At 44.8% G+C, this 26,502-nt stretch overlaps 2 protein-coding genes across 2 annotated transcripts; both read right to left on the bottom strand.

Annotated features, from left to right (window-relative positions):
• Positions 1-558: 558 nt before the first annotated feature.
• Positions 559-7,434, bottom strand: SPATA31F1 (SPATA31 subfamily F member 1; the record flags this gene model as incomplete). Its single annotated transcript, XM_079789598.1, has 4 exons — positions 559-4,405; positions 5,431-5,491; positions 6,281-6,326; positions 7,291-7,434. 4 exons carry the CDS (start codon positions 7,432-7,434, stop codon positions 559-561), a joined length of 4,098 nt encoding a protein of 1,365 aa, XP_079645724.1.
• A 12,258-nt stretch (positions 7,435-19,692) lies between these two features.
• Positions 19,693-26,074, bottom strand: SPATA31F3 (SPATA31 subfamily F member 3; the record flags this gene model as incomplete). The annotated part of the gene is made up of 4 exons (XM_079790830.1): positions 19,693-19,874; positions 23,598-23,704; positions 24,721-24,781; positions 25,939-26,074. 4 exons carry the CDS (start codon positions 26,072-26,074, stop codon positions 19,693-19,695), a joined length of 486 nt encoding a protein of 161 aa, XP_079646956.1.
• Between the last annotated feature and the right edge of the window lie 428 nt (positions 26,075-26,502).

Here is a 26,502-nt window from a genome sequence, read left to right as displayed (position 1 = left end):
AACAGTCCATAACATTACCTATGTGCTTTTGATAAACACAAAGCACCTCCTCGAGGTTGGATCACTGTGACACTTCCCTACAAAGCTCCTCTCCAGATATGGCCATATATAGCAGTCATCAGTGAATTTTTGCCTGTGGGATTCCTAGCCACTTCTTCTTGTCAGTACTATCCTCATGTCCACATTGCTCCTCTGGGCCCAAGGAAACCATGGGAAGCCATGCTAGAATTTAAGTCTGACCTTTACCTTCAATGCACCTTAAATGAGTGTCTTCCTTTTCTGCTCAAGTCCCTTTATCCACTGTCCAGGGTGGGGCTTGGAGGAGTTGTATAGAATGCTGACCCCACATAAATGTGGATTAAAGCCCATTCCCTAGATAGAAAGGACATTTTAGCTTCCCTCATGCCTTCCCTTAACAAACAACAGTGGAGGGAAGGAACAGACAGACAACTCTTTGCTTAAAGATATAGACTGTATTTTGGGTGGTGCGGTGCCCCACCTACATATTAATGACAAAGACAATAGCTATCCCTTCAAGGGATGCAGACCTGGAGGAGCCTACAAAGTCCTTTGATTGTGTTGGATCTTCCTTGAGCAGGCCAACATTTCCCTCTGAGGAGAGAGTTGAGAACTGGGGTGGGATCCTGGTTGGGTGGCACAAGCCACTTGAGGACAGTGCCGAGGACAATGAAGGGGGTGGCCCAAGCCTGAGGCAGACTGCAGTTGATGGGAGCAGGAGCGGTGCCTGAGCTGACTGTTTGGGGAATGGGAGCCTTCCAAGGAGGCCAGGCCCACCTCCTTCTCATTCAGGGGAGATTGGGCTGTGGGGTCCCCTCTTACCTTCTTCTCTGTCTTAGTTTGCTCCATGGGACTTTTGGCTGGAGCCAGCCTCTTGGCTCCATTTTCTTTTCTGGTGTTGGCCACTTTCACAGCTGTCACAAACATGGATTCCTTGTGCTCTTTGCCTTTTGCCTTGAGGTTTATATACTGCAGAAAGGATTTCATCTTATATCTCAAGCCTGATTCCGGAAGGCTGGGCCTCTTATGAGTATGGGCTGGCATCACCTGCCCCTGCAATACCTGACCTTGCAAAGTTTGGCCCTGTGATGGCATATGCTGAATGAGTTGGGCCAGGGCAGGCTGGCCCTGTGACACCTGGGGCCCAACAGGCTGGGCATTCTTAGGAATCCTTGCTCCCTTGAGGCTCACATTGAGCCTGGTTCGACTGTCTTGCAGGTCATTCTTCTTAGATTCCTTCCGACCAGGGACTCCTGGAAGGAGGTCTGGGGGCTTAAGCTGAGGGCGATGCTGGGAACTGTGCTGACAGAGAGCATCAAGGTGAAAGCCATGTCTCTGTAGCCAAGATCTTTGCGGTGCCCTGTTCAGAAGCATCCTTTCTAGCCAGTGGGCTCCAGCAGGGTGGCTTTTTTCTCTTGTTGAGGAGAGCACAAACCCTGCATCTCCTTCTTCACGTTTTCCTGACGAATTGGGTTTCCTTGGGTCCTCTTTCTTTTCAGGCAGCATGGGGACTGGGGCTGAGTACTTGCTCTTGCCAGGGCTTTGGGACTCAGGGATCTGGGACTCCTCCAGGCTGGGCTGGTTCACACTGGCCTCCAACTGCACACAAAGCACTGGGCCCTCTGTCATGTCTCTACAGGGTTGAGTCATCTTGGAGGGCCCATGGGCAGAACCATGGAGTGCTGCTCTGGAACTAGGTTGCTTCTGGTTCTGCTGTACTGCCTTTAACTCAGTGGACAACTGTTCCTTAAGGTAGAGCCGCTTTGGGTGTGGGGCACAGGGAATGTCTGGTGAGATGGGCAGCTCCTGGAGGCATGTTTTTCCTTGGTTGTTTAGACTCCTAAGAGACTCCTGTGTGGATGTGTTCTCTGGGATTTCTACAGTTTGCTCCCTGGACTCCCTTGCCTTTGTGGGAATTCCCCATTGTATCTCTAAAATCTTCCTTCTCAGGTGAAAATTTAGTTTGGCCAAGATGCGCTTCTTGAGTAAGTAGAGCCGAGCAGACTCTGTCTGCCTCTCTAGAGGCTTCATCTCAATCATTCCTTCCACTTGCACTTCAGACTGAAAATCACCTGCAATTTCTGCACAAGTCTCATTGGTACCTTGAAAAAATGGTTTACGACTTAGACACTGCTCTTCAAGTGAGATCATCTGAGTCAGAGGTTCTGTTAAGATTTTGACAGCCTCAGGTACCACCTCTGTGCTGGCAGCATGAGGAGTGATTGCTGGGGCCGTGGCCTTGGAGGGAGCCACGTAATAAAGAGGATTCAGCCCTGACAAGAAGGCCAGATACTTGTGCCGTAAAATCATCTCCAGTTTCTCAAGGACTTCCTTGGACAGGGCTGGAGTTAGCTTACGAGGCTCAGTGACAGCATCTGGGGAGATCTGTTGCTGCTGATCAAGGACTCTTGGCATCCAGGGCCTAACTTTCTGTTGTAGGTCAGGGTCAGTTGCTGCCTGTAGTTCTAAGAGCTTGCTTTCTGGGATGCAAGTGAAGGGAGCCACTTTGAGGCCCCCAGGAATTAGGCCCTCACAAGACCTATACACATGGGCAGGGACCTTACCCTCATGAATCTGCCCACATTTGGAGTTGATGTGGCTCTGCAGTATTGCCTTGACCTGGTCAAATAAGTGTGGCATGAGGACTGACACTGGGTCCTTAAAGGGCGAGAAAGGGTCATCAGCACCAGTAGCCTGTAGGGCTGAATGTTGGGAAACACTCCCATTGGCTAGGGCTGTGCTGCTCCAGGATGGAGTCTGCTGGTGAGTGGGGGCCAGCAGCAACTGGAAGGACTGCTGGATCATCTGGGGCAGGCCCCAGCGATGGTGAATCAGCTGCCTCTGGAGGTGGAAGTCCAGCAGCCTCCGGGCATGCTCTGACCAGAACAGCTCCCTTGTGAGGACAGAAATGGGCTTTCCTGGCCAGGAAGTTTTCACAGTCCGAGGAGACTGGGCTCTGCCACAAGACTTATATTGCACGGGGTTCTGGGTGTGCTGAGCTCTCTGGAGAACAGCTGGCAAACTCCACTGACGCTGGAGCTGCCTCTGCAGCAGGTGCAACTCTAAGGCTTCACACTCAGCCAGAGTCAGAAACGGGACATTGATCCGAGCTTGTTGTTGGCCAGATGGCATGATCCAATTTGAGGAACTTGGGGAAGAGGGTGGGGCTGAGTGAGGTGGAGATTTTGGCAACAGAGGGAGGAAGGAGAGTTCCTCAAAGAGAAAAGGATCCTCCAAGGAGAGCTTGGACATGCTCCCATGTGTGGAGTGATCTTGAGAGCCTAAGGAGGTGTCAGCCAGAGACTCACTGTGCAGAGAAGGTAAGCCACAGAATAGTTGGATGTATTTCTGCTGTAAGTGGCCTACTGAGTCATTAGCCCGTTGCCCAGTAAGTGGGTAGAGGCTACTTACATCTCTAACAGCTGGAGACGGCAAGGCTAGAGTGACCACATGGTTTGGGTTTTGCTGGTAGTGGTGTCTTTGTATTGGGTTTATAATGGACCATTCAGAAACCCAGAATGCCTGGGTAGCCTGGCCAGCCATATATGAACCCCAGGTCTGATAAGAAATGGTCGCAAATTTCTCTACAGAGAACTTAGCAATATCATTTTGGATGAAAGAAACTGGTTGGTTGTTTACAAGTTGGTGAAACAATGGCAGGTTTGGCATAAGCTGCCTCAGAGACTTCTCTACACGTCTGGGCAGCCCCCACCTCTGGAAATGCATCCATTTTTTTACATGTACCTCAAGAAGCCTCAGGACTTCAGGACTGGAGAATGGCAGGTAGGAAGGGAGGATAGTGACCATAGGCAAGGCCATAGGATGTGTCAGGGGAGTGATTTCTTGGTTCAGGATCAGCAGAGGGACCTGGGGATGCAAGGGCAGGTGACCTTGGTTCCCATACACAAGGTTGCGATTGCTCTTCAATATATTCTGCTGGTTCACTGTATTCTTAGGTTCCTCAAACCTTGAAGAAACTATAGTCTCTGAATCCACCGGAATTTCTTGCACTTGAAATGCCTGCTGTAGCTGCGAGTGTTCAGCCTCACAATCTTTGATGCTATCTGAACTAACTGACTGTGCAGCTGACAAGGTTAAGGATTTTTGATCCATAAATTGTGACACTGAAGGGGCTGCAGAAGGAAATGAAAGCTCTTCTGGGTGCATGGAATGATGCTCTAGACTCTGCTCAAAAGACAAATTGGACTTGGACAAAATCTCTAGGCAAGAGGAACCCTCTGATGGTCCTAGTGAAGTGGCAGAGACCGGGCTGTTCTCACCCACAAGCAACCGCTGGATCTCCAGGGCCATGGCATTGCAGATTTGGCAGTAGGTATCGGCACAGAGGAGGCTCCGCACACTTCCCTCCTGAGGAAGCCAGCTGTGGCTGGAAGAGAAAACATGGTTACTGTTAATGATGGAGTGACATCTTCCACTTTGGAAGTTGTGGCCCGGAGATTGGTCCTATCCTTCCTAGTCCTGTACACCCTGGGGCCTCTCCCTGACTCTAGTGCGTACTCCTAAACTTTTCTTTGTAGGAAAATGCCATTTGGCAGGTTATAGTGTGCTGGACTGAGCGTGTGGGGCCTGTAGGGCAAGGTCTCAGGCCATTCATGAGAACACAGGGCCATGAACAACTGGGAAGTGGGGTGAGTTCTCGGCTGACCCATATGGGGAAGTTGACCAGGAGAAGGAAATATGGCAGATGGGGGAGCCAATGCTTAGCTGATGGGGTATCACCTGGAACATCACCAAGTAGAACCTGGAGTCAGTCTCATTTGGGTTAAAAAGGCCACAGACTGGTATTCAATATTTCCAAACTCTGGAAAATAAGGTACTTGTGGAAACTCTGCATTCTAGGGACTCTGATGAGTTGCTGTATCTATAAATAACATCTCTTGGGAGCCAATCCCTTTCTCTAGGGGTTTTAAGAAGAATATGAGATAATTGGCTCTTGGCTGGGGGCTGTCTCAGAAACTGGGCTCCCTGAAGACAGAACCAGAGGAGATAATGTCAGCAGGGCCCAGGGGTCTGCCCTTGAAAGGGTGGAGCTGTAAGAAGAATATGACAGTGATGAGTTATGTATGCATTTATTTATACATTCTCTTAGCTGAAAAACTGTCTTGTACCTGAGTGCAGATCCATGTAGAGCCTTTTATGAATTAAGTACAAATCAAATTCTGAATTCCAGGAGCACTGTGAGCTTAGCTCAGAGCAGAAGTAGAAGACTCCTTTCTCCTGAGATGTCTGAGCCTTCCTCATTCTGGCAACCCCCTCAACCAATGCTCCAGCCTCCACTGTATCTGACTCTTTCCCAGTCATCAGCCCTCTTTTCATCCCTGTCCCAGGCCAAGTATAGAAATCATCACAGTTCAGGCTGGAGTTAGAAGACTACAAAGAGCAAGTGATCACCTTTTCATGACAGAGAGTAGCTCCCATGGCTTCTCATCATCTTTGCAGGAATGTTTTCTAGCTGAGAAACCAGGAGACAAAAAATAAACAATAAAAATAAACCAGGAGACAGTGTTACATGGAATGGGAAAGGATTGAGGAGCATCCTATAGGGGAGTGGTCGGCAAACTGCGGCTCTCAAGCCACATGCAGCTTTTTGGCCCCTTGGAGTGTGGCTCTTCCACAAAATACTACGCGTGGGCGCGCACGTACAGTGCGATTGAAACTTTGTGGCCCATGCGCAGAAGTCGGTTTTCGGCTCTCAAAAGAAATTTCAGTCGTACTGTTGATATTTGGCTCTGTTGACTAATGAGTTTGCAGACCACTGCTATAGGGCAGCCAAATGAAGGCCTTTGAATAAGAGAAGATTGGAAATCCCAACAGTCAATTCTCTAAGGCACGTCTGCATACAACTTAACAAGTTACAATGGGTTGTCCAAGACCTAATCTCATTGGAGCTTTACAATCACACTGTAAGTGAGGCAGGATCTTCAAGTACCTATTTAATGAATAAAAGACTGAGAGATGAAGGGACTTCCATTGGTTTGTAAAAGTAGTAAATTACTCAGGTAAGTGCTTCTGCCCCGCTTCCTCGTTCTTCATTCCTTGGGGTAAAATGGAGGATTTTGGAACATTCCCAGGCTCTGATTTCCCACCCAAGAAGGTTATCTAGGAGAATTTGTTGACTTGGAGAATTGGAACCTTTAGTGGTTAGGGTACATGTCCCTGGTACCAGAGATCAAAGAAGGACAAAATCCATGAGAACCTTGCCCACAGTGGAGGGAAGTCAGAGAAGAGACTAGGACTTTACCTCTTGATGCTGCATCTCTAGCCCTTTGCCTGAGCTTTCGGTGACGCTTAAAGACAAAAAAGTTAAAGCGTGAAACTGGGACATTTTTATGTCCAAAATGAGACAAATCTGTTTACTAATCCCTTTCTATTTATATATCTATATTTTTATTTACTTCCATTTCCGTCTCCATCCTTTTCACCCCAACATTTCCCTTCTCTGCTTGCTTCTGATTCATTTCAAGACTCTTCCATACTCAAAGCATGGGACAGTGTGTGGAATCTCAAAGGGAAGGCAGGTGAGGGTGGGTAGGCGGGGGAGAGTGGGTGGGTGGGAGGTAATCAACCAAAGCCCTTGTATGTATATATGCATAACCCATGGACACAGATAATAGGGTGCTGAAGGCTTGGGGGAGAGGAGGAAGGAGGAGAAGGCTGGAGGGGGTGAATGGGGGAAAAAGAGGACATATGTAATACTTTCAACAATAATTTTTTTTTAATGATGTACGCACACAAGCTGGGGGCTTCACCAGGATTTCTGTGAAAACATGTAGACTTTCATCTAATATTGCCTTTATGTGTTAGCATGAAAAAAAAAAAGACTTCCATAATCTTTATCTCCCTTTCATTTTCAAGGGAAGTTCTATGTGAGGTTTATGATGAAATGAGAAAGAGTGGAACAAACTAAAGGGTGTGTAGATCTAATAGCCAAAGGACCTTTGCTAACAAGTACCTTCATGGACCACTAATGGAAAGAATCCTTCATATTGGGGAGTTTTCTAAGATCTAGTGATATAGATTTCATTTAATCTAGGTCTCCATCCAAGGTTAATAGAAAGGTTCTTGATTTTTCCATTAGAATACATTGCCGGGATAGTATGGTAAGGAATTATTCTAGTTTCTGAGAAGTACCATATTAAAGTAAATAAATGTATGGTATAAAAATGGGTGGGGAAGGTAAAAGGAGAGACTCTGAGGTCTTAAAAGCTTCTTATCCAAGGCTTAATTAGTTTAATCATTATATTTCCCTACCTGACAGCAGCTCCTTCTAGGTTCTAACCTTAATCCATGGTAACTCCTTTTTACTTGCCAGATAATTAGTACAATAATAAAGATGGAGCCATAGGTATATAAGGGATACATCAAATCCCATAGGATAAAAGTAGGATTCAACATGGTCGAAAACTCATAATTATGAGGAGATGACCCTTCCCTATATCTAGGTCATTAGTACCTAATGACACCCAATGCCATGCCTTGTCATTTCCACCTCACAGAGGATAGAACCATGTCACCCAACTGCATCACAAAGTCTTTCTGTTTCACAAGACAGAAAGTGTCAAAGACTTTTATGCCTTAGGGAAGTTTGTGTGGTGATTCAATCTGTCGATGAGTGTGTCTGGTTGTCTGTAAAGGTTACAGAGCCAGAGACTAAAGGTACCCACTCATAGGCAGTGTCTTTGTGCCCACTTTGTCTTCACTTTCCACACTCTACACCAGCCTGATGACTTGGTTCTCTCAGTCATGACAGTTTTCTGGTCACCTGTCCCTAGAAAATTGAGTGTCTAGGGACACAGGACACCTCTTGAGAAAGAGGTACAGAAGGATCTTCACCCCCATCTATACTGGAAATGTATGTAAGAAGCATACACAAACTTAGGGTGGGTAGAATCTGGTTATGGCTTGGAAATGGAGAGCTTTGATATTATAAGCAATGTGTGATGGGAAATCAGAGGTGCATAAAAGGGACCATGGCTAATATGGCAAGGCAAGTATCTCTGAAAACTCCTCAGTATGGCCAAGGTGGTAGTATCTCCAATTGCCACTGTGGGAGGCAGGAAGGAGAGCCTCTCAGTCTGTGTGGCCTTAAGCTTGCAGATGACTGGGAAGAGATTGTAAACACTGTATTCCATGGAGATACTCTAATGAGACTCATGTATGGAGTACTTTTAACAGTTGATTTACTAGAGCTGGTTTTTTGTTTGTTTGTTACCATGTTAAAGAACTCTATCTGCTCGTGGAGATGACTACCTGCAGAGATGGGTTAGTGGCCACTTCTGATTTAAGGTCATAAACTAGTTGCTGACCTGGTTAAATGTACTCATCTACTCTGGACGTCTGCTATTTGCTTGAAGAAATATATTTTGCTTTTACTTTTTTATCTGGGTATTTAAAACCATCAAGGAGGCTTCTTGTTTCTTAATTCATCCTCAAGGCCCATCACTCCTATACTCTTTCCATTTATGTTACCTTCCCTACCTCAGTGGATACTGTCATATTTCTCTAACACTCCAGGATTTCTGCATTTCCTTGAGAGAGTCTTGCCCTAGATGACTTGGTCTCACAGCCAAAAATCCTTGAGCTCAAAATATATGCAGAGGCTAATTGGTCCTTTCCCCAGTATTCAATCCTCCACCCAACTGGTATTGTGAACCCCCAATCTGTATTCATCCCTAAGCTGGGTAGCGTCAAGTGTACAAAGACATTTCAGTGGAGTTGTTTTCCTGATCTCAAGATATTTAATGTAGTTTCCATGATAAGACTAAAGAAGAAAGAGCCAACAATCTGCCGAAACCGGTTTGGCTCAGTGGATAGAGCGTCGGCCTGCGGACTGAAGGGTCCTGGGTTCGATTCCGGTCAAGGGCATGTACCTTAGTTGCGGGCACATCCCCAGTGGGGGGTGTGCAAGAGGCAGCTGATTGATGTTTCTCTCTCATCATCCCCAGTGGGGGGTGTGCAAGAGGCAGCTGATTGATGTTTCTCTCTCATCGATGTTTCTGACTCTCTATCCCTCTCTCTTCCTCTCTGTAAAAAATCAATAAAATAAAAAAAAGAAAGAGCCAACAATCTAAACAATTTTATATTCTTTTTTTTCTTGAGATCTTTTTTAAAAAAAATTGAATTTATGGGGGTGACATTGGTTAATAAAATTATATAGGTTTTAGGAATACAATTCTATAATACATCATCTGTATATTGTATTGTGTGTTTACCACCCCAAGTCAAGTCTCTTTCACTATTTTGCCCTCTCTCCCTTCTTCCTTCCCCACCCCGCTTCCCTGTGGCAATCACCATACTATTGTCTCTTCTCACCCATCCCCCAAACCCCTCCTCTCTGACAGCTGTCAGTCTGTTCTCTATATCCACGAGTCTGTCTCCACTTTGTTTGTTGGTTTATTTTGTTCATTAGATTCCACGTACAGTATTTGTCTTTCTCTGACTGGCTTATTTCACTTAGCATAATACTCTTCAGGTCCATCTATGCTGTCACAAAAGGTAAGATTTCCTTCTTTTTTAACAGCTGAGTAGTATTCCATTGTGTAAATGTACCACAGTTTTTTTATCCACTCATCTACTGATAGTCCACACTAAGACACATCATGATTAAAATGGCAAAGGTTAAAGACAAAGAAAGAATCTTAAAAATGACAAGAGAAAAGCAGTTATTTACCTACAAGGGAGCTCCCATAAGACTGTCAGCTGATTTTTCAACAGAAACATTTCAGGCCAGAAGGGATTGGCATGAAATATTCAAAGTGATGAAAAGCAAGGACCTAAAACCAAGACTACTTTACCCAGCAAGGCTATCATTTAAAATTGAAGGAGGAATATAGAGTTCCCCAGACAAGAAAAAGCTAAGTGAGTTTGTTGCCATTAAACCAGTATTACAAGAAATGATAAAGGGCCTGCTTTAAGAAGTAGAAGAAAAAGAAAAATACAGAAGAGCATAGTTAAAAGAATAAAATGTCAATAAATACATACCTATCAATAATCACTTTATTTTTAATATGCTTTTAAAATTGATTTTAGAAAGAAAGGAAGGGAGATAGAGAGGGGGGAGAGAGAGAGAGGGAGAGAGAGAGAGAGAGAGAGAGAGAGAGAGAGAGAGAGAGAGAGATTGATGAGAGAGAAACATCGATTGGCTACCTCCTGCACACCACCTATCAGGGATCCAGCCTGCAATCTGAGCATGTGCCCTGACTGGGAATTGAACCAACAACCTCTCAGTGCATGGAATGATTGATGCTCATCCACAGAGCCACATGAGCAGGGCTGCATTGTCCCTTTTGGTGTGGTATGCCTATGCCTGTTCCTCTCACAGCATGTTGAGAACTTGCTTTCCCACCTAACCATAGAGTACAGCTGTGCTTATGAGGCATGTGGGCAGTGACTGGGGACTATAGGTTCACCTCTCACTTTAAGAAACCTCTAGATGAGCACTGGCTGGTGTTATCCAGTAGTTAGAGCATCGTCCCATATACTAAAGGTTTGTTGGCTTGATTCTCAGCCAGGGCACCTACACAGACTGTGGGTTCCATCCCCGGTTGGGGCACATGCATGAGGCAACCCATTGAATGTTTCTCTCTCACATAGAAGTTTCTCTCTCTCTCCCTCTCCTTTCCTTTCTCTATAAAATCAATGCAAAACATATCCTCAGGTGAGGATTTAAAAAGAAAGAAAGAAAGAAAGAAAGAAATAAAGAAAGAAAGAAAGAAAGAAAGAAAGAAAGAAAGAAAGAAAGAAAGAAAGAAAGGAAACTTCTAGGTAAATAGCCTTTAAAAAGTTTATACATACACACACACTCCTCCTCTGCCCCAATTAGGCCCATTAAAAGAAATTTTTTTTTAAAGCATGAGCATTCTAGATGTTTATGACAGAAAGGGAACTCTCTCTGCTCTAATGCTCACTGATAGAGAAAATAGAATTCAGAGCAGTAAAGCTGTTTTCTGGGTCACAGAGTGTTATATATAAAACTTAAAAAAGCCACTATGTTGCCAACCCAGGTTATTTTGTTACCTAACAAAAAATTAAATTGCAATGTAAGAAAATTAAAAGTACAGATTAATGAAAAGATAAAAAATACAGCCATACATACATTTTTTCTTTCAAGAATGAGATTATGAGAAAATATATATTGGGTTTAGTGATGACTTTTTAGATATATAACCAAAAGCACAATCCATGAAAAAAATTGTTAAGTTCAACTTCATTAAAGTTAAAATCTTCTGTTCTCCAAAAGACATTGTTAGGAGAAAATGAAAAGACAATCCACACTGAGAGAGAATCTTTGCAAAACACCTATTTAATAAAGGACTGGTACCCAAAATATACAACAAACTCTTAAAATTCGATAATAAAAAAATGAACAATCCAATTTAGAAATGGACAAAAGACCTGAACACCTCACCAAATATGTACAAATAGCAAGTAAGCATATCAAAAGATGTTCAATCTCATATATCATTAGAGAATTGAAAATTAAAGCAACTATGAGATACCACTACACACTTATTAAAATGGCCAAAATCTAGAACACTGACACCATCAAATGCCGGTAAGGATGTGGAGCAACAAGAACTCTCATTCACTGCTTGTGGGAATGCACAATGGTACTACTCCTTTGAAAACAGTTTGGCAGTTTCTTACAAAACTAAAGTACTCTTACCATATGGATCCAGCAATTGTGTTCTTTCTTATTACCCAAATTTACTGAAAATGTATGTGCACACACAAAAAAAAACACCCTGCACTTAAATGTTTATAACAGTGTTTTTCATAATTGCTAGACTTTAGAAGCAACCAATATAACCTTCAATAGGTGAATGAATAATCAAACCATAGTAAATCTATACAATGGAATATTATTCAGCATTAAGAAGAAATGAGCTAGCAATCCATTTAAGACATGGAGGAAATATATTTTGCTAAGTGAAAGAAGTCAAACTGAAAAGACTACATACTATATGATTCCAACTCTGAACCATACGGAAAAGGCAAAACTATAAAGACAATAAAAAAAATTGGTGGGCAACAACCAAAACACACGCAAAAATCCCCAAACCAATTTAAAAATGGACATTGGACTTGACCATATGATCCAGCAATTCCACTCGTAGGTATATATCCAAAAGAACTGAAAGTAGGAACTCAAAAACATACTTGCACACCAAGTTCATAGAAGCATTTTTCATGATTGTCAAATGATTGAAACAACCCAAATGTCCATCAACAGATGAATGGATAAATTAAAGGTGCTATCCTATATAATAAAAGCCTAATAAGCTAACTGTCCGGTCATCCAGTGACCAGTCAACTGTTCAATCAATCAAAGCATAATATGATAATGATATGCTAAGGCTGCTCAACCGCTTGCTATGACATGCACTGACCACCAGGGGCAGACACTCCGACTGGTAGGTTAGCTTGCTGATGGGGTTTGGAGGATCAGGACTGAGCGAGTTGGGCCGGACATACCCTGGAGCCCTCCTGCAGTCCCTTTCCGGCCCCAATCATGCACCAGTGGGGTCCCTTGGCCTGGTCTGCGCCCTCTCACAATCCAGGACCCCTCAAGGGATGTCAAAGAGCCGGTTTTGGCCAGATCCTGCAGGCCACTCCCCTTGGGAGGGTGCCAGACACAGGGTTCACAGCTGGTGAGCACTGCTGAGGGCAGCATGAGCCTCTCCCAATTGGGACTGATTGGGCGTGAGCCCACAGCAGGTGCAGTGGGGTCAGGATGAGTGGGAGCAGCAGGTAGGAGCTATAGGCAGCATTGGATTGCCGGTTTTGGCTCGATCCCCACAGGCCACCCAAAGGGACCCCACTTGTACACAAATTAGTACTCTGGGCCTCTAGTATACATATAATTGAAAATTATTTAGCCATAAAAAGAAATTAAATTCGCATACATGATGCTTCAACATGGATGAACCCTGAATACATTGTGCTATGCAAAATAAGCCAGACACAAAAGGACAAATATTGTATGATTCCACTTATATGAAGTATCTACAAGAGGGAAATTGATAGAGACAAAAAGTAGAGTAGAAGTTAACAGGTACTGGGGGTAGGGTGGGGGAAATGGGGAGTTGTTTAGTGGGTACAGAGTTTCTGTTTGGGTTGATGAAAAGTTTTGGAAGTTGTTAGTGGTGATGGTTACACAACATTGGTAATTTTATTAACCAATGTTAGCCCAATAAAATCAATAAAAATGGTGAAAATGTTATGTATATCTTACCACAATTTTTTAAAAAAGATCAATGGTTTCCAGGGGTTAAAAAAAAAAAAGGAAAAAGGGATGAAGAGATGGAACACAGTATTTTTAGGGCAGTGAAATATTCTATATGACATTGTAATGGTGGATACATGTCACTATACATTGGCCAAAACCCAAAAGTGAACCCTACTGTAAACTATTAACTTTAGCAATAATATATTGGTATTGGCTCATCAATTGTAACAAATGCCCCACACTAAATGCAAGATGTTACGGGAAACTGTATGTGACTAAGGGTGGGAAGTGGACATATGAGAACTCTGTACTTACTGTTCAATATTTCTGCAAACCTAAAGCTCTAAAAATAGTTTCAATAATTAAAAAATTATACTATAATAGGCATGTTTTTCTAACTTGCTTTTTTCATACATTATCAACATCTTCCTAGGGGTTCAGCCTACACAGGCAGAGGCAAATATAGGATGACAATGGGAAGGTTAGCCAAAATAAAGATGAAGCTGTGGAAGGAGGATGAGATTCAGAGGATGTGGGGATATAGGGGTGGGGGATTTGTACTCAAAGTCCCACAGAGGAGAAGAACTAGAATTTGAGTGGACAGGTAGAGCTAACAGAGCCCTCGAGTCTGAGCATTCCAACAGGCTGGGAATTCAAGCAGGGCAGGGACTTTCAGTTTATACTTAGAGACTCTGGCCCCCTGGTGGCAAGAGGCTGGCATGACAGGATTGAGCTGTGCTCAGCATATTTCTGACTTCCCCTTCCCGGCAAGGGTGGAGTGAGCAGGTAAAAAGTCAGGCAATTGTGGTGGTCAGGTGCCTGAAATTCCATAATAGAAATCTGCTGGGGCAGGTAAAAGCCTATGGGGGACCATGGGAAGGACCTGCTCCACCTAAAACAGGATGTGTGCACATTAACCTTGGCTTCCCATCTGATGCTGTTGCGACCCCTCTGAGTCACTTTCCATCTCCCAGGCATCCCTTCACATGACTCTCTGCCCAAATCCCACCAGGCAGGGAGGATGTGCCTGTCACAAGACCTCCTATTATCTCTGGGGATGCTTTAGGAAAACACCTGGAGGGTGTTGGCTCAGCAGGTCTGGGTCTTGTGCCTTCTTGTTCTCGAGGCCACACTAGGGGCCCCCATCCCTTAGGCACAAAATCGCCATTCAGAGGAGGGACACATTCTTGCTTCTTCCCATCCTGGCTCTTCTGCATCCTGTTAGCAATGAACACATCATGCTAAGTGCTAGGGTCCCACCAGAGGTGGGGAATCCTGCCATCACCTACCTCCTTCTCATTTGATAGAATGTTTTAGTGTCATCCTGGATTTCCTTAGGAATTAGAGAGGCAGGGATATCCCACAGTCCCCCTTACCACGTCATAAGGAAACAACAGCCCTTCCGATGCGTCTCTCCTTCATTTATACTTATTCCCTTTGTGACCACCTGGTCTCATGGTTTTATATACATCAGTCAATCAATCAATCAACCAACCAATCATCTGTAGCCAGAACCTTCCCTGGGGACCATCAGGATTCTGTGTTGAGGATAGACCGTTGGAGGTATTGTGTCAGGAAGAAGCTGGTAGATTAGTTATGACACTATTTGCAGTAATTGTAGCAGCAGAGGAGGTGAAAAGTGGTCATGTTCTGCATTTGTTTTGAAGGTAGAGACAAAAGGATTTACTGATGGATTGGAAGTGGACTGTTAGAAACAAAAGTCAATGACAACACCAATGTTTTTGGCCTGAACAACTGGTAAGAGACAGGTGCCATTAACAGATGTGGGAATTACTGCGGTGAAAACAGATTTGGTATGTGTGATTGGGTGGTTGTGGTGGATACATGGAATCAGGAGTTCACTTTTGAGATGAATATTGGACATGCAAGTGTATATTTTGATTAGACAATTTGGGCATGTGAGACTGTCTACCCCATAAGATAATGACCTCCATGGAAGCAAGGCCTGTGTCTTGGTGAATGTTGTGTCTGGCATAGTTCCTGGAACACAGTTACTCAAATATTTTAATTGTTGAGTGCAATGTGCCTCTTTATAAAAATATATATTTTTTATATTTAAGAGAGGAAGGGAGAGAGGAAGAGAGAGAGAGAGAGAGAGAGAGAGAGAGAGAAACACCAATGATGACAGAGTATCATCGATTGGCCGCCTTCCGCATGCCCCACACTAGGGATTGAGCCTGCAACCTGGCATCGAACCGTGCCTTTTAAGGTCATTTTTATTGTGACCCCTTTATGTGACCCTAGGGTTCGTCTCATCAGCTGAGTACTTCCTCCTGTGGTAGGACCCCACACACCACAGCTCTCATCACATTGATGTAGTCATTGGTCTACTTCCCCGGCCTCTCCCATGGTTCATGTTTTTAAATTCATCTATCCAACTATGTATCTATCTGTTATCTATCATCATCATCTATGTATATCTATTTCTCTAGCTGTCTTCTTGCCTGCCTAAAGACTGGGCCCTTCCCTGAACTCTAGATTCATATGTCCAAAACATCTACTCAACGTATACACTTGAATGTCCAATATCCATCTCTAACTGTACAAAACTGAACTCCTAATTACCCAGCCACACACACAACCAATCACACATATCACCCTACTCCAGTGATTTTCAATCTTCTTCATCTCATAGCACACATAATCTAATTATTAAAATTCTACAGCACACTAAACATATTTTTTTGCTGATCTGATAAAAAAAATTGGTATAATTTAGATTCATTCAAATTGGATAGCTATCGTTGTGTCGGTTGTTGTCATTTTTTTATTTGACCATCTAAAGGAAAAGAGGTCAGTGCCCCTGACTAAATAGTCAGGTATTGCATGTTTTAAAAATTATTTTGACATACCGGTTGAAAATCGCTGCCCTACTCCAATCCTGATATTTCTCACATTAGTTAATGGCAACTCCATCTTGCCATTTATTTAGGCCAAAAACATTGGTGTCATCCTTGACTTTTTCTTCTCTAACTGCCCACATTGAATCTATCTATATATCTGGTTGTCTTTACCTTCAAAAAGAATCCAGCATCTAAACACTTCCAATCTCCTCTGCTACTACCATTACTGGAGTAACCTCATAACTAACCTCATTGCTTCTACCCACATCTATAGACCCAACCCTCTATTAGTACCGCAGCCTAAGTGATCCTTTTAAAATAGAAGTCAGACCCTAGCTGGTTTGGCTCAGTGGTTAAAGCGGCGGCCCAAGGACACCCAGGGTCTTGGGTTCGATTCCTGGTCAAGGGCACGTACCTCAGTTGCAGGTTCCCCAATCCCAGTAGGGCCGTGTGCAAGAGGCAACCAATCGATGTTTCTCTCTCTCTCCCCCTCCTTCCACCTTTCCATTTCTCTCCAGAAATCAATAGGAAAAATATCCTTAGGTGAGAATTTAAAAAATAAAAATAAAATGTATGCCTGTATTATTTTAAAATTAAGAATAAAATAAGTCAGGCCGAAACCGGTTTGGCTCAGTGGATAGAGCATCGGCCTGTGGACTCAAGGGTCCCAGGTTCGATTCCGGTCGAGGGCATGTACCTTGGTTGCGGGCACATCCCCAGTGGGGGGTGTGCAAGAGGCAGCTGATCGATGTTTCTCTCTCATCGATGTTTCTAACTCTCTATCCCTCTCTCTTCCTCTCTGTAAAAAATCAATAAAATATATTTTTAAAAAAAGAATAAAATAAGTCAGATCTAAGCAGATCCTCTGATAGCTCCCCCATTTACTCAGAGTCCATGTCTTTGCAATGACCTTCTAGGCCTTACCTCATCTGCATCATTTACCGCTCTGACCTCATCCTCTAGTACTTTATCCCTTGACTAGAGGACCGGTGCATGAGATTTGTGCACTGGGCGGGGGGAGGGGGCGGGGGGGAGGGGCTTCAGCCTGGCCTGCACCCTCTCGCAGTCCGGGACCCTTGGGGGATGTCCACCCACCTGCAGCAGAGGCAGGAGGGGCTCCTGCCACCACCGCTGGGCTCACGTGAGCCCGGCTTCTGGCCGAGCGGCGCTCCCTGTGTTGAGGGTCTACCCCCTGGTGGTCAGTGCACATCATAGCAATAGGTCATTCTGCCATTTGGTCAATTTGCATATTACTCTTTCATTATATAGGGTTATTCTGCTTCAGGCTCACTACCCTTGCTCCTTAGAACAGGTTAGGCATGCTCCAGCCTCCAGGCATGTGCATTAGCTATATTTAACTGAGTCCTCTTCCTCAGTTATCCATGTGGTTTACTTTCTCCCTCTAGCCATGTTCACATGTTAATGCCTTAGTGACACCTGCCCTGAATCCCCTATTTAAACTGTATCCCACCTATGTCTTCCCCAAGACTCTTACCCTAATGTTTTGCATACATTTTGTCATCTTCTACATACTCTATTTTTTACTTATGCTTCTTTTGTCTCCCTCTCTAATGCACCACCAATGAAAGCTCACTGGGGACATAGTTTCCCCCTCTTTTGTTCACTGCTGTATTCCCAGTGCCCACAAGTGCTTGGCACAGAATAGGCTCTCATATTAGTTAAGGAAATGAAAAAATAGATGATTGAATGTCATTCATTCTCCCACTAGCCAACCTCATTCTGAACCTTCAACCATTTTAATATACTCTTGACTATTGCAGGTACTTCTGGAGCAAGTCACTGTTTTCCGACATGGCATACCCATTAGTTTGACACCATGCCTTTGCTTATGCTGTACTCAGCCTGGGGAACCTCTCTACCCCCACCTCCTTGCTGGGTAACTTCTGCTCATCCTTTGAAACTCAGTCTATGTGTCATGTCTTCCAGGAAAATTTCCAAGCCTAGGTTAAGTGTCCTCTGTGTCTGTCACATTTCTTTTTCAAAATATAATTTTAATTTTTCAATTACAGTTGACATGCAATATTACATTAATTTCAGGTGTATAACCCAGTGATTGGACATTATATAATTTATGAAGTGATCACTCTGATAAATCTAGTACCCATCTGACACTATACATATTTATTACAATATTATTGACTGTATTCCTTATGCTGTACTTTATATCTCCCTGTCACTTATTTCTCTAACCAGCTTTTAGTGACTTTTTTAAAAAATATATTTTTATTGATTACAGATAGGAAGGGAGAGGAAGAGAGAGATAGAAGCATCAATGATGAGAGATAATCATTGATTGGCTGCCTCCTACAAGCCTCACACTGGGGATTGAGCCCGCAACCTGGGCATATGCCCTGATCAGGAATCAAACTGTGACCTCCTGACTCAACCACTGAGCCATGCTGGCTGGGCCTTTAGTGACTTTTAACTGTCTACTCCATGATTCCATGAGCTCCATTGGAGGAGGGCCTGTGGGCTGTTCACTGTTATGTCCCTAGGGTCTGGCATAGTACCTAGCATATAAAGTACTCAGATATTTGAATTGTTAAATGCAAAATTCAGCTAAAAGTCATTTTTATTGTGACCCTTTTGAGGAACTTCTCATCAACTGTTCTTCATTTTAGGAGCCATTCATTCATGCAACTGAAAGGCAATGAGGATCAAACAGGCAACAGGCTACAGCAGGTTCCCAGATGGCTTACCCTTAAAGAGTTAATAACAACAGGGCACAGAGAGGGAAGGTGCTATCATTTACTTTTGACATCTGTCATATTTGCTTTGTGCTTTTGATAAACACAAAGCACCTCCCCAAGGATGGTGCACACTCCTCTAAAAACCTTCTACAGGTTCTGGATATAGAGAGGTTATCCATAAATTGTGTCTATGGGCCAAAAATGCACTGGATTCCTGGCCACTACTTCTTGTGCTGTCTTCATGTTCACATTGCTCCTCTGGGGCCCAAAGACACTATCAGAAGAATTCAAGCCTGATCTTTGGCTTCAATGCACCTTAGAGAAGGGTCTTCCTTTTCTGCTCAGGTCCCTTTATCTGTAGTTCAGGGTTGAGCTGAGTTACATGGAATGCTAATCCATCTGGAATATGAATTTAAGCTCTTATACCATATTGGAAGTACTATCTACCTCCTCTACTCTCTTCATTACATATCACATTGAAAATAAGGAGGCAAAAACAGGTGGTTCTTTGCATAGAGTTATAGCGTATATTTGGAGAAGGTACTGCCTCACCTGTACATAAATGGAAATGATGACAGCCCTTTTCAGGGATATGCAGAGGTTTTAGAAACCCTGAGCTCCTTTTTTTCTGGAATGGGTTTTCTCCCTGTATAGACCAGTGCCTCCTGCTGAGGTGAGAGGTGAGATCTGGCATGGATTTTCGGTTGCGTGGCACAAGTCAGCTGAGGACAGTGCTTAGATCTGTTGTGGGAAAGGCACTGGAACCAGGAGCGGCCAGGCTCAAAGGGGTGTTGCTGGAGTTCGTTGTCTAGGCACTGGTGGGCATCAAAGAAGGTGACATTCTTGTCCTCTATTGCTTCACATGGCCTCTGGTGGAGGGTGGACTCTTCTCAACCTTTTTGGTCGTGGTTTTGGCCACTGGCTCATCCTTAGAAAGGAGAATGGATTCCTTATGCCCTTGCTCTTTCACCTTGGGTTTAATCCAGTGTGGAAAATGCTTCATCTTATTTCCCAAGCCAGCTTCTGCAGCTTCTGGAAGGGTAGGGCTCTTGTGAATATGAGCTGCCTTTACCAGACCCTAAAGTTCCTGACCCTAGAAAGTGTGACCCTACAAATTTTGTTTCTGAAAAGTTTGGATCTGAAAAATGTGGGCCCCTTCAAATGCTGGACTTGTAAAATTTGACCTAGTGAATGGTGGTCCAGTAAGTTGATCCTGTAAGGTCAGGCCATTTCAGCTCTGGACATTCCAGATTTGGCATTCTCAGGAATCCTTATTTGGATGAGGTCATTCAGCTTGCTCTACCAGCCCTGCAGACAATTCTTATCTGGACATTCTGCCCCAAGAAATCCTGGAGGATGGTCTAAGAACTCAAGGAGAGGGAGAAGCTGGTGAATGTGCTAACAGGAGCAGTAAGCTGAAATGATGGAGATGGTGACCCTATAGATCCAGACTTGTCATTGCTAGTCCCTACTCACTCAAGGCAGCCATCTTGGCCAAACTAAAATTCTATTTGAGAAAGATCCTGGAGATACATTTGGGAAGTCAGGGGCTCTGGTGTCCGACTTAGAAGTGTCCCTACTTAACTTTGAATTTTGGCACAGTAGATGTCCTTTCTGGTTGGGGAGAGCCTCAGTGTTGCACTCCCTTCTCTGTAATTCTCTGCTGTTTTGAGTTTCCCTGGGTCCTCTATTTTATCTGCTGGAGTAGGGAGTTGTCTATCTTGTAGAGACCTGGGGCTAAGGAGCCTAGGGCTCCTCCTGGCTGGGGTTGTTCACACTGGCCTCCAGCTGAACACAAAGCACCTGAGTCTCTGTCATGTCCCCTCTGGGTTGTGAGATCTTGAAGGCCCAGTGAGCAGAACCATAAGGACTGCTCTGGAATTAGCTTGCTTTTGGTTCTGTGCACCACCTTAGTTTATTTGCAAGCTCTTCTTTAAAGTGGACCCTTCTGGGGCACATGGGATGCCTGGTGGGATGGGGAGCTCCTGGGGCAATGTTTTCCCTTGGTTGTTTAGACTCCTAAAGGACTCCTTGGCACAGCTCTTCCTTGAGATAGCCACAGTTCCTTCCCTGGACTCCTTTGTCATTATGAGATGTCCCAAATGTATCTCCAGGAATTTCTTTTTCAGGTAAAAATTTAGTTTGGCCAAGATCGGTGTATTGAGTGAACAGGGTACTAGGATCTGTCTGGCTATCTAGAGGCACCATATCCCTTCACCTGTACTTCAATCTGGAATGCTCGAGCACTGTCTGCACAAGTTTCATCGGCATCCTGAAAGCATGGCCGAGGACTTACACATTGCTGTTTACATGAGATTGAGTCAGAGGCTCTATTGGATTCCCAACAAATCCAGGCTCCATCTCTGTGCTTGCTGATTGGCTACTGATTGCTGAGGCCATGACCTTGGAGAAAGCCATATAGTAAAGAGACAGCACCCCTGACAGAAAGGCCAAAACTTGTCTCACTGACTCAGTTTCTCAGTGACTCCCTGCAAAGATACCCATGCAGGTGCTAATCAGAGTGATCAGTGACAGCATCTGGTGAGGTTTGTTGCTGCTGGTCAAGACCTGTCAGTGTTCAGGGTGTTACTTCCTGATCCATCTAAGGGTTGATTGCTGCTTCCACAAAGGAGTTTATTTTCTGGGGTGTAAGGGAACAAAGTTGCTTCCAGGGCCCCTGAAATGCTGCAGACCCAGTGATTTACAGTCCCCCCAGGGCAGACATGGGCAGGGGCAATACCCCAGTACAGTGATCAGCAAACTCATTAGTCAACAGAGCCAAATATCAACAGTACAACGATTGAAATTTCTTTTGAGCGCCAAATTTTTTAAACTTAAACTTCTTCTGACGCCACTTCTTCAAAATAGACTCGCCCAGGCCGTGGTATTTTGTGGAAGAGCCACACTCAAGGGGCCAAAGAGCCGCATGTGGCTCGCGAGCCGCAGTTTGCCGACCTCGGGACTAGTAGATCTCCCTCATTTGGAGTCTGGCTCTGCAACATTGCCTTGGCCAGGGCAAGCAACGGTGAACTGGTCCTGTTGCCACAATGTATCAGAACAGGTCCCTATCCCCACTGGCCTCTGGGTCTGCAGACTAGGGGACACTCACACTGGTTAGTGTGCTGCTCCGGGGAAAGGGCTGCTGGTCATCAGGGGACAGAAGAAACTGGATGGACTGCTGGATCTTCTGGAGCAGGCCCTAGCAATGGTGAACTGACCTGCTAAACTGACCCCTTCTGAAGGTGGAACTCCAGCAGCTCTGGGCCTGCTCCAGGAAAACACTGCCTGCCTCTTCTGACTGAAATAGGCTTCCCCAACAGGTAGGCCCCTGAGTCTCAGGAGACAGGTTGCTTCACGTGTCTCAGGGCTTACATTGCATGGTTCTGTGCATCTACAGAGATCTCTGGGCAACAGCTGGCAAGTCCCACCGAAGCTGGAACTTCCTTTGCAGCAGGGCCACTCCAAGGCTTCACAACTGGTCAGAGTTGGAAATGGGACATGGATATGGGCTTGTTGATAGTCAGATGGAGAAGCCCAAATTCAGAAATGTGGGAAGAAGGTAGAGCTAACCGACAGTAGAGATTAAGGAGAAATCATTGAAGAAAAAGGGACTGGGGACTCCCCTCTTGTGGAGAGATCTCCAGGGGTGGACCAGGGACTGTGCAGAAAAGAGGAACCATAGAAAAACAGCTGTGTTTATGCTGCAGATAACACACTGAATTCTCGTAATAGTGGACAGAGACGACTTAGTAACCAAAGGGTGAGTCATGGAGTTTGGGATTTGCTTGCAGTGATATTTGCTCCGGGTCCATAGTGGATCCTCCCCAAACCCAGAAAGTCTGGGTGGACTGGCTGACCTTCCATGACCCCAGGGGCCCTGGAAGCAACTTGGTTCCTTTATGCCCCAAAAAGTAAGCCCCTATGTGGAGGCAGCAATAAGCCCTTACATGGATCAGGAACTGACACCCTGAATACTGACAGGTCTTGACCAGCAGCAACAAACCTCACCAGATGCTATCAATGACCACCTTCATCAGCACCTGCATGAGTACCCTGGCAGGGAGTCGCTGAGAAACTGAGTCAGTGAGACAACGAAGGCCTTAGAGGCAGCATTCTGATGAAAGAAAAGGTGGTTTTTTTCCCTCCAGGCTTGGAAACTATTCACGGTAGTGTGATATCAGCTGCCATGGGGCCTCTTCCACACTTCTGGAAGCCCTCAGCTACAGAAGTGCATGAATTTATCTATCTGTATTTAAAGACACCTCACACCTTTTGTGACACAGGAACAACAGGTGAAGGGAATGCAAGGCCATGGGGGTATTTTAGGTTTGTGAGCTTTGGGTTCAGGGAAGGAAAAGGTATTCAAGGGCTGCTGACCTTGTTTCTCTGAGACACATTCGGTGTTGCTCTTCTTGTTCTGTTGGTTCACAGGAATCCTGCACTCCTCAAGGCTCGAAGAAGACGGATCTCTTGCGTCCCAGAACACATCCGGTGCTTGAAATTCCTGCCTTAGTTGGTGGTCAGCCCAGTAATCTTGGATGCTGATTGCACCAGCTGACTGGGGAGCTGACGGGGTTAAGGATTTGTGGTCCTTTAGTTGTGTCATTGAGGGGGTTACAGGTGGAACTGAAAGCTCTCGGGAGTGCTGGGAACTCTGACTTTGGCCAAAAGACAAATTAGACATGGACAAAACATCTAGGCAAGAGGAGCCCTGCGATCGCCTCGATGAAGTGGGAGAGATCGGGGTTTTCTCACTCGCCAGCAACTGCTTAATCTCCAGAGCCATAGCATTGCAGACAGGGCAGGAGGGATCTGCACACAGGAGCCTCCGCACACTTCCCTCCTGAGGAAACCAGCTCTGGCTGGAAGAGGAAACACGGCAACTGTTATTGATGGGCTGACAGCTGCCTCTTTGGAAGCTGTGGCCTGAAGACTGGCCCTGCCCTCCGAGTCCTTTACACCCTGGGGCATACGCCCCACCCAGTGTTTACTCCCCTACTTTTCTTCCTAAGAAATTGCCACTTGGCAAGTTGTTGTGTGCTGGGCTGAGGGTCTGGGGCTTGTTGGGCAAGGTTGCAGACAACCCATGAGAGCACAGAGCCATGAGTGACTGAGAGGTGGGTGAGCTCTTTGTTGACTTGGGCTGAGAAGCTTAACCAGAGATGGGAACAGAGGATGGGGAGCCAATGGTTAACTGATGGGGCACCACCAGGGCCATCACCTGGTAGAACCCGGACTCAGTCTCATTTGTGGCTAAGAAAGACACAGCCTGGTACTTAGTATTTCCAAGCTGTGGAAAATGAGGTACTTGTGAGAACTCTGCATTTCTAGGGACTCTGATAAGTTGCTGTATCTATAAATAACATCGCTTGGGAGCCAATCCCTTTCTCTAGGGGATGAAAGGATGAGATGACAAGCTCCTGGCTGGGGGCTGTCTCAGGAACTGGGCTTCCTGAAGACACAACCAGAGGTGGTAATGTCAGCAGGGCCCAGGGGTCTGCCCTTGAAAGGGTGGAGCTGTAAGAGGAATGTGACAGTGATGACTTATGTATACACTTATTTATCTATTCTCTTAGCTGGATAACCTGGTCTTTTGGCTGAGTATCAACCCCTTTAGGGTCTTTTGTGAATTAAGCACTAGTCAAATTCTGGATTCCAGGAGCACTGTGAGCTTAGCCCAGAGCAGAACTAGGACTCCTCCTCCTGAGATATGTGAGGCCTTCCTTGCCCTGGCAAGCCCCTCAACCAATGCTCCAGCCTCTGCTGTGTCTGACTCCCTCCTAGTCATCAGCCCTCTTTTCATCCCTGTCCCAGGCCAAGTAGAGAAACCGTCACAGTTCAGGCTGGAGTTGGAAGACTACAAAGAGCAAGTGATCACCTTTTCATGACAGAGAGCAGCTCCCATGGCTTCTCATCTTCTTTGCGGGAATGTTTTCTAGCTGAGAAACCAGGAGACAGTGTTACATGGAATAGGAGAGGAGTCAGGGACATACTATAGGAAGCTGAAGGTCAGAGAAACGTTCCATGGGAACCTTGCCCACCGTGGAGGGGAGTCAGAGAAGAGACTGGGACTTTACCTCTTGATGTTCTATCTTTAGTCCTTTGTTTGATTCTCCGTTGATGCTAAAAACAAAACAACAAGAAAGTTTGAGTATGAAGTTGGAGCATGCTTTTTTTTTCATATCAAAATGAGACAAAACCTGTGAACATTTCCAAACTTTTTTCTGTATACCAATTTTATACATTCTTCTACCTTTCTTTTCCCTACTCTGCCTTTTTCACCCCATCATTTCCTTTCTCTTATTTCTGATTCATTTTGAGGCACTTTCATACTTCATACTTCAACCCCCATTCCCTGAACAAGTTCTGTGGAGAAATCAGAATGAGACAGGAGAAAAAAAGTGGAACAGATTAAAGGATGGATGGTCTAGTAGCCAAGGGACTTTAGCCATCCAAGTCTCTAAATGCTTACCCACCAGCCCGGCTGGCAGGGCTCAGTGGCTGAGCATTTGACCTATGAGTCAGGTCGTCGAAATTCATTTCCCAGTCAGGGCACATGCCTGGATTGCGGGCTCAATCCCCAATGTGGGGTGTGCAGGAGGCAGCCAATCAATGATTCTCTCTTATTGTTGATGTTTCTATCTCCCTTTCCCTTCCTCTTTGAAATCAAAAAAAATATATGTTTTTAAAATGCCTACCAACCAGAAGAATCACTCACATTTAGAGCAGTTCTGGGATCCAATAAGGATATCCCCATTAAAAAAGCAGGGAGTAAGAGTAACGAGAAAATGCCGAAACCGGTTTGGCTCAGTGGATAGAGCGTCGGTCTGCGGACTGGAAGGTCCTGGGTTCGATTCCGGTCGAGGGCATGTACATTGGTTGCGGGCACATCCCCGGTAGGGGGCGTGCAGGAGGCAGCTGGTCGATGTTTCTCTCTCATCAATGTTTCTGGCTCTCTATCCCTCTCCCTTCCTCTCTGTGAAAAATCAATAAAATATATTAAAAAAAAAAAGAGTAACGAGAAAATAAGGAAATAAAATCTCATTTGAGGCTTAATTGGTTCAGTCATGGATATAATTGTTCCCTACCCGGCAACCGCTCTTGTTAGGTCCCAACTTCAATCTTTGATGGTTCTTTTTCGCTTGCCAAATAATTAATGCAATAATGATGATGGAGCCATAAGTGTATAAGGGATATCCTATTTCCCACAGAACAAATGTAGGGTTCAACATGATCTAAACCTAGCCATCCTCTTCCTAGGCTTTCAAGATCTTGAAACCTAATGAGTCCATATTCTAGGCCTTGTCATCTCCGCCTCACAGAGGATGCAACCAGACCAACAGACTACATCACAAAGCCCTCCTGTTTCACAAGGTATGTGGATCATTACAGACCTTTATCTGTCTAGACAGTGATTTTCAACCTTTTTCATCTCATGGTACACATAAACAAGTTGCTAAAATTCTGCAGCACACCAAAAAGTATATATTTTTGCCGATCTGACAAAAAAAAAAAAAAAAGCTATAATCTTGATTCATTCACACCAGATGGTTATTGTTGTGTTGCCTGTTGTCATTTTTAAAAATTTGACAATTTAGCCCTAACCGGTTTGGCTCAGTGGATAGAGCGTCGGCCTGCGGACTCAAGGGTCCCAGGTTCG

This window comes from Cnephaeus nilssonii, assembly GCF_951640355.1.
Source record: "Cnephaeus nilssonii genome assembly, chromosome: 14".
Lineage (NCBI taxonomy): Eukaryota > Metazoa > Chordata > Mammalia > Chiroptera > Vespertilionidae > Cnephaeus > Cnephaeus nilssonii.
This window is presented reverse-complemented; position numbering and strand designations above follow the sequence as displayed.